The 7,553-nt window shown below is 36.2% G+C and overlaps 1 protein-coding gene across 1 annotated transcript; it reads right to left on the bottom strand.

Moving 5' to 3' along the window:
• Nucleotides 1–664: 664 nt before the first annotated feature.
• LOC144567394 (putative serine/threonine-protein kinase PBL19) lies at nt 665–3,830 on the bottom strand. The gene is made up of 4 exons (XM_078317519.1): nt 3,012–3,830; nt 2,056–2,316; nt 1,520–1,642; nt 665–1,353 (listed from the first exon to the last, which is right to left on the bottom strand). The coding sequence occupies exons 1-4, from the start codon at nt 3,396–3,398 to the stop codon at nt 901–903; spliced, it is 1,224 nt and encodes a 407-aa protein (XP_078173645.1). The 5' UTR covers nt 3,399–3,830; the 3' UTR covers nt 665–900.
• Between the last annotated feature and the right edge of the window lie 3,723 nt (nt 3,831–7,553).

The following is a 7,553-nucleotide window of genomic DNA, read 5'->3' as shown; positions in this document are numbered from 1 at the left end:
TTCACCCCGATTAATAATATGGTTCAATAGATGATTATTGGACCAGTCAAAGTCAGTCAAAGACAGGAAGTTAGGTCAGGCAGTTAGAATTATAGAGCTGTTATACGATTGCTGTAATTGATTGAGGCAGGTGAGGTGTACAGGCTTTCAGGCTTTCAGTGTCAATGAAAATCATAATTCATTCTTGATGAATTCATCTCTTACAACTATTAATGATGGATGAACAATAAAAAACATAATACAGCTAGAAATGCTACATACATGCTTCCGTTGTCTGTGGTATAACAACTCTTTGTGACCTTGGATTATTCGTTTAATAAGATCTGCGCGTATAATTGTTTTGAGGGGCTCCCGGTTCACTAACCCAGAGAGACTTTTAAATAAGACGCAGAGTGAGACTTGGTCTGACTCCGCAGGGAAGCTTTTATTTAATAAAAAATAAAAAAAATGAGAAGTGAAGACTTGATCAAAATTCAAGGTCTCCTATTTAATTAATTTTCAAGTCCCCTGTTTTGACCAACTGTCCGTTTCTCCAGCTTCTGTCAACTTCCATATTAATTTCACTAGTACGATTCAAATGCTTGAGCTGTATGCTTTACCCAACACCGAATGGAGTTAGCCCAAAGCCCCAAACTAAGAAAATTTGAATATCTAACAATAAAACTAGTCGGTCTTTAGTAACCTCTCTTTTACTGAGTAGCAAATAACACTCTTCACATCCAAGAAATAAATATAAATAAGGCCTGCAACTCTGCAAGCCAATAAAGAAAAGAAGAAACAGAAAAAATACACAAGCACGTGTGCTGCGTGTCAGCGTGTGCATAGCATATCAAGCTCATCTACTCATATATATAATTACAAAAACATAATAATAATAAAAAATTAACAATCTCTCTTGTGTCAATATCTTCTCCTATTCCTGGAAGCTGAAGGCATGGCCCTTGCACCACCTTTTTTTCCTGTCTCCAAGTTGTTCCCAGATGGATGATCCACAATCGGGTCCATCTCCGCCACCCTTCTCAATCTCTCGACAACCTCACTCATCTTTGGCCGTTCCTTAGGATTCTTTGCCAAGCAACTCTCTGCCAGCTTGGCAATCTCTACTGCAACCTTTAGAGAGTACACATTTCGGAGCTTCGGATCAATGATCATGCGGAAGGATCTCTTGTCAGGCGGGTACTGTTGGACCCATTCTAGAAGCTTCTGCTCACCAGATGGCCGATTTCGCTCAAGGGACCGTCGCCCTGTGATGAATTCATAGAGAACTACACCAAAGCTCCACACGTCGCTCTTGGTGGTTAAGTGGCCAGTTTCAATGTAGTCAGGAGCTGCATAGCCATACGTACCTACCGCCTAAGTTTGATCAGAAAAATAAATAATTGGTTATGAATAATTATGCCAGGTACATATATACAGATAAATGTGCACGTCAAGGACATGCAGGTATGAACAGTAAATTATGCAAGTTAATACAAAATACCAATATAAAATTTTCATCATATAAGAATAGCATAATTACCGCAGTAGACACATGGGTATTTGACCCAGTTGGTCCCTCTCTTGCTAGGCCGAAGTCTGACAATTTTGGTTTGAAATCTCTGTCGAGTAGAACATTAGATGCTTTAAAATCCCGATATATGACCTGCCACATCAGAGAGTGAAAACTATTAAAATTATATAACTTCTATAAAAATATAACACATAAGCCGAATGAATGGATGGCTTAAGGTACAATTTCAGCACAGTCCAGTACTGGTACAGTTCCAATACTAGCCTCATTAGTCATTACAATGTGGCCCGCTTTCTATCTTATTATGGCCATTTAGGAACCTGAGGCCAGATTGGGGAAAATTAAGGTAACTTACGTTTGATATATGCATATCGCATGATTTATGATTAAGCATGACAGAATTGGCCTGAATTGAGGCTTAATTACACTGTTGAAACTTATTAATGTGTCTAGATTGCATATTGGAGGGCTAAATAAGGCTTAAATACCAGGACTCAATTGTCAAGATACACTAAAAAAAAATAAGTTACTACAAGCTAACAAACCTGAATTTCTATTCCTTCATGCAAATATGCCAATCCTTCGGCAGCACCTAACATAATTTGAAGCCTTTGGTTCCAAGAAAGAGGGGGATAAGCTCGATTGAACAAATGATCCTCTAAGCTTCTATTAGGCATGTACTCATACACCAACAGCCTCTGATTGCCTCTTTCTCCATCATCAGCACAATAACCAATGAGTTTTACAAGATTGGGGTGCTCTAGCACACCAAGAAATTGAACCTCGGCCAGCCATTCCTTGTGCCCCTACAAAAACATCAGAGGAAATGGATCGTTAACATGAGATTAGTAGAAATTTAATTCACTCGGTAAGTTTTAATGATTACGCAGAGATGTAATTTGAAAAAACAAAATTTGACCTCGCAGAGATATGTTAACTCAGCTAACCACGATTTATGGTCCTTTTCTCTGTTTATGAATCAACCTTTCTTTCAACAAGTTAGCTTTTAAATAAAAAAATTGACAATGCACCTATTTTCACTAGGTTATTTTTGGGGACTAGTAACCAGTATTTTGAATTGGATAGAAACCTACCAGCAGTATGTACGGTGTCAATGCTTAGTGCATATTCTCACCAATGCTTACCTAACAATGACCAAGTACAGCATTGTTCCATAGTTTGGTGTATTTAATTTATGTTGCACACCAGCTCAATGTGCAACTTTTCAAAGTTTCGGACAGATGAAGCAATGACTGTTTAAGAGAACTTTTTTCACTTTTCAGTTATGCATGAAAAAATTATTAAATTATTGGTATTATTTATTAAATTATGTAACTTAATTATTCTTAGTACTAAGAACTATATTTTACCTTTCCTCTCTTCCAATGAATTCTCGAAAGGTCAATAAATCAGTAGTTCATTACTGTCATAATGGTAACATCATTTAAAACCACCAAATTTTAATCCTGCTTAATTTTGGAATAGAAAAGAAAAAAATTACCTGCAATCCTCTCTGATTTAATTGCTTTACTGCAACCACAATTCTATCCCCTTTTCCATCAAGAGGCTTGATATGCCCTTTATAGACGCTCCCAAATCCGCCTTCTCCAATTTTAAGCGCTCTATTGAAATCATTTGTGGCACCTCTCAGTTCATCAAGCTCAAAAACTCTAAGATTGTGGGCCCGCTCCTCGTACATGGCCGGTATACTTTTCTGCGACGAAGTGGAGCCTGATGATTTGCTAACCGGTCTGAGACCCGTTCCAGAATCGTCAGACCGGCTTGTGCTAGCATGTGAGACCTGGTTTGATGTGTTGGTTGAAGGTGGCGTTTGCTTCTTCTCTGATGGTGTCTTGGATTTCTTCTTCCAGAAATTTAAGCAACTCATTTTTGGAAATTGAGGAGGTATAAAGAATTTGGGTCAGGGTACCTGAATTGTTGATAAATTTGAAGGAAAAAAAGAAAAGAAAAAAAAGATCCCCACTTGGAGAGTTGTATCACGCAACAAAACAACAAAGGGGAGAAGAGAAATATGAACAACAGAAGATCGAGGACTATAAAGGACTCTTAAAGAAAGCAGTGAGAACAGAGACCCAAAACGGGAACAGAACTTAAGGCGAAAGAGATATGATAAACAACAATAGCGTGTGTACAGTAAAGAAATCAAGTAGGAGAGGAGATTTGAGAGGAGCGAGAAAGCAAGACCATTTTTAGTTTAGCTGGGGCTCTTGGGAGTAACATAGACCTTGACCAGGAACAAAAGCGGGCATAGTACGGAGCTCAGGTATAGGTATAGCCTTCGCTGGAGGAAAGAGAAATCAGAGAAGAACTCTGTTTACTGTTTGAACATAGTCAAAGAGGGATCCGAATCTTCCAGGTACCTGACTCAACACAATTAAGACGGACGGCTCAGATTTACTCTCATCCGGAGCCTATTCGAGATGGCGCGGGCGGCAGTATTATTTGTGCTTTGAGATTTGTGCCAATTTAAAAGAACGATCCATGACTGTTCGTTTCAATTGTACTCAGTCAGGTAACCAGAGAGGATGTTAATTCGCCAAAGAGGCTTGCTTGCTAAGTTGCTATTATGGATTTATCTGCAGTCGGTCTGCTTTTGGATTTTGGTCTTTTCTGGGATTCACACTTCACACACGAATTTTCTGCGATTTATACGAGGATTTGGCATATTGTGTAATGTAATTATTTTGTTTGCATTGTTAATTTGTTATGAGCATTCTGTTGCGTTAATCGGCGTATCGTGTACTTAACATCTTCATCACATCTCACATGCTGGCTGCTCGCCAGCTCCAAGAGCTCCCAAAATGATTCCCGATATTTTTATTAATATGAAAATAAAAATAAAAATAACGACAGAATGTTTTGGCGGAAATTCAAAATTTAAGAAGACCTCTATAATTTTTTTTTTTTTGCTGAAACTCGTAGGCAAATTTTATTAAACTAAAAGCGTTACAAACGAGCTGTTACATAAGATTAGACCACAAGTGTTTGAGAAAGCTCACAGCTGTAAACAAACTAAAAACACACAAGGAATATATGCATCATGTTGAGACCAAGTTGGTCATCCTTGCTTGATCAAAATGAGAGAAGCCTAGTGATTGTTTCCTCGATGCGCATAGTTGTCATATTTCTTCTGACAGATGAATTCGAAGAAGACACTGAATCAAACTGGACCGGGAACCGAATCAACCGAACCAGGACAGTCACCACTCCGAGGATTCAAGAGAGGCACTGAATCAAACTAGGCTAGAACTGAATCAACCGGATCGGGACAGTCACCACTCAGAGGTCATGAAGAACCGTTAGTGTGAAACCAGAGGAGAAAGAGAAAAGAGGAGGAGAAAAATGATAACACATAACAAAACGCCAACAAACAACCAATACAGACAACATATAAAGTAAGTATCTATATGTACAACTCAATCTACCCACTCTTTTCTAATTTATAACGTCTTGGAAGTTATACATCATAGCATTCAGATAATTTAAATTAATTAACTGTCTAATTGTTAAATAGGGAAAAAATGGAGACATTATAGCCAAATTTTTTATTTATAGCACAAATCAAAAAATAAACCAAAACATCTTAGATTTGAGAATTTTCAAATATATATGATACGCAAAGTCAATCGGCGACCTATTTATGGGGGACCGCAGATTGGCTTAGAGGTCCTCCAAAATCACAAAAAATGTACTGTCACATTGAATATATTTATGTTTTGAGGGATCTCTAAGTCAATTTGCGACCCTCCATAAATGGGCTGAAGATTGGCTTTGCTGCCCGAGTAAATGTGAAAATCCTTCAAATTTAGGATGTTTTAGTTTTTTTTTTTTTTGAAAGGGTATAAATAAAAATTTCAGACATTATAATTCGTAATGTCCGGAAATTGAAAACAGAAAAGAAAAACAAAAGTATGTGATTACCGCTTTAAAGAGTTAGGTGATTAATTGATTTAAATTATTAGAACGTTATGATCTCGAATTTGTCAAAACATTTCTCATTGTTGTTATTTTTTTATTTTCGTATTAATAAAAAAATCAAAAAATTATCCCTCCATGGGACCCACTTCTCCAGATAGGATAGTAAGAAGGAACTGAATTCTTTGCTTCTCTGGAGGAGGAATTTCCTGCCTCCAGAGTCATTGCGTGTGGGTCTGAAATGGATCCCCAGTTCAAAAATTAAAAGTAATCAGTCATTTTTAACAGTGACCGGTTTTACACAGTAACTGAGGGGCCGAGGATTTGAAGTCTAGTAAGAATTGCTAGCATCACTCTTGCATCATCAATTACGTATTGCTTTTTAGTTGATAGCATTTAAACCGGTACTTAGTACTTACTGGGCCCATTGTGGTCACGTGCTTCGGTTAAAATTTTGGGATGGTTAAAATTTCATGAAAACTAGAAGATGATTGGAATTCCGGGCTCTTGATAACTTTGTGGGCCCTGGTCGGCTGGCCTTCATTTTTTTAATTATTTTGGTTTTACTTTAGTAACCTTTCCTTCTCGTATATTAATAAGTAATAACGGTGGGAAAAGGAAAGTTCAGTTCGACTCAATTTATTTATTTTCCCACCAAGTCACGTCTTGCGCTGCGCTGATATCGCTCTCCATCTCTCTTTCCCTATAAGTTCCACGCGAAGAAGTTGGTCGCAACATAAATATTAAATAGTTGGTGCTTTTGAGAAAGCTATTTTCAAAGAAGAAGAGCTTTAATTAGTATCCGGAAAACAATCGTCTAAAACTTGTTCGAATTCTTATTAATTAGAGAAAAATTTTAGTGTGGTCATACAAACTTTTGAAATAGTCAATTTCTCCATCCAAACACCATAATATACAAAATCCCCACAAAAATTTATCATTCTTTTTTCTATCCCTTTTTAATTATTTAATATTTTAAATAATTATTTTATAATTTGAATTGACTAATTTGTTCTTTCATTTTAAATGGAAGAGTCCATTTCTTTTGATCGTCTTCTTCCTCCCCTTTTGCACCCGATGCTCTTTTCCTCTATCAACTCCTGAAATAAAATCAGACAAAAAAATACCAACCAGCTAAGGAAACAAAAAATGAGATCTGCGCCACTTATCCTCCGTTTATAATTGAACCTATTTTTTCATAGAACAATTGATTTCGTCCATTTTCTAATCTGTCAGATCCGATAATATTGGAGCTAGCCATTTTTTGGCATGGCAAGTACTAGAATACCTACCGATTTCAACAAAAAATACGAACAAAAAATATTAGCAAGACTTATATTTTATTTTAATTTACTTTTTTATGTTTGTTTTATCTGATATAGGACATATTCATTTGACCCAGCAGTTCAGCACAGATCCTTCTTCAACTTATGTTAGCAATTCAAAGTGCTGAGTGCTCTGTTTATTTTCATTTTTTTTTATTTTTTTATTTTCTTTAAAGTAAAATAAGAATAACTTTTGCACAAAACAATTTTTCATTATTTTGAGATCACTACAAAATTTTACCATATTTCTAGTAAAAAATGATCCATGTATCAGTCGCCTTGCATATTTGACCGACACTATAACAGCAGACCTATGGTCTTTATATGAGAGGTCATGGGTTCGAAACTCAGACAAGGGAAATCCTTTGTTGTATTACAAGGGTATTAAATAGTTGGGTGGCTTGACCTCCAATCTTTACTAAAAAAAAAAAACTATAACAGCAGACCATGACAGAGTGAGCAAACTTTACAAAAAATCTATTACTCCATTCCTATCCTACCTAGTAGTTAATAAGTCATTAAATTTATAAACTAAAATAATTATGTACTCTTCCTCTAAACAATATATAAGTCATTAAATTTACTAACTAAAGAGAACTAGCTTTTGGTCTAGTGACAAATGCACATGGTCTCTATATGGGAGGTCATGGGTTCAAAATCCAGTTGGAGAAAATCATTTATTATTTTACAAAGGTATTAAATAATTGGGTAACTTGACCCTCCAACCTTTACTCAAGAAAAAAAAAATTGCTAACAAAAATAATTCTGTATTGACACTCTTC

The sequence above is a fragment of the Carex rostrata genome, chromosome 16 (assembly GCF_964058835.1).
Source record: "Carex rostrata chromosome 16, lpCarRost1.2, whole genome shotgun sequence".
Classification (NCBI taxonomy): domain Eukaryota; kingdom Viridiplantae; phylum Streptophyta; class Magnoliopsida; order Poales; family Cyperaceae; genus Carex; species Carex rostrata.
The sequence above is the reverse complement of the archived record's forward strand: the minus strand, read 5'-3'. Positions and strand labels throughout refer to the sequence as shown.

Excerpts from the sequence above, each read along its gene's own strand:
- LOC144567394 (XM_078317519.1), bottom strand. The coding sequence starts at position 3,398 with ATGAGTTGCTTAAATTTCTGGAAGAAGAAATCCAAGACACCATCAGAG. Across the intron at positions 2,317-3,011 it reads TAAATCAGAGAGGATTGCAG|GGGCACAAGGAATGGCTGGC; the intron begins GTAATTTTTTTC and ends ATGTTTTTGTAG. Across the intron at positions 1,354-1,519 it reads ATACCCATGTGTCTACTGCG|GCGGTAGGTACGTATGGCTA; the intron begins GTAATTATGCTA and ends GATCAAACTTAG.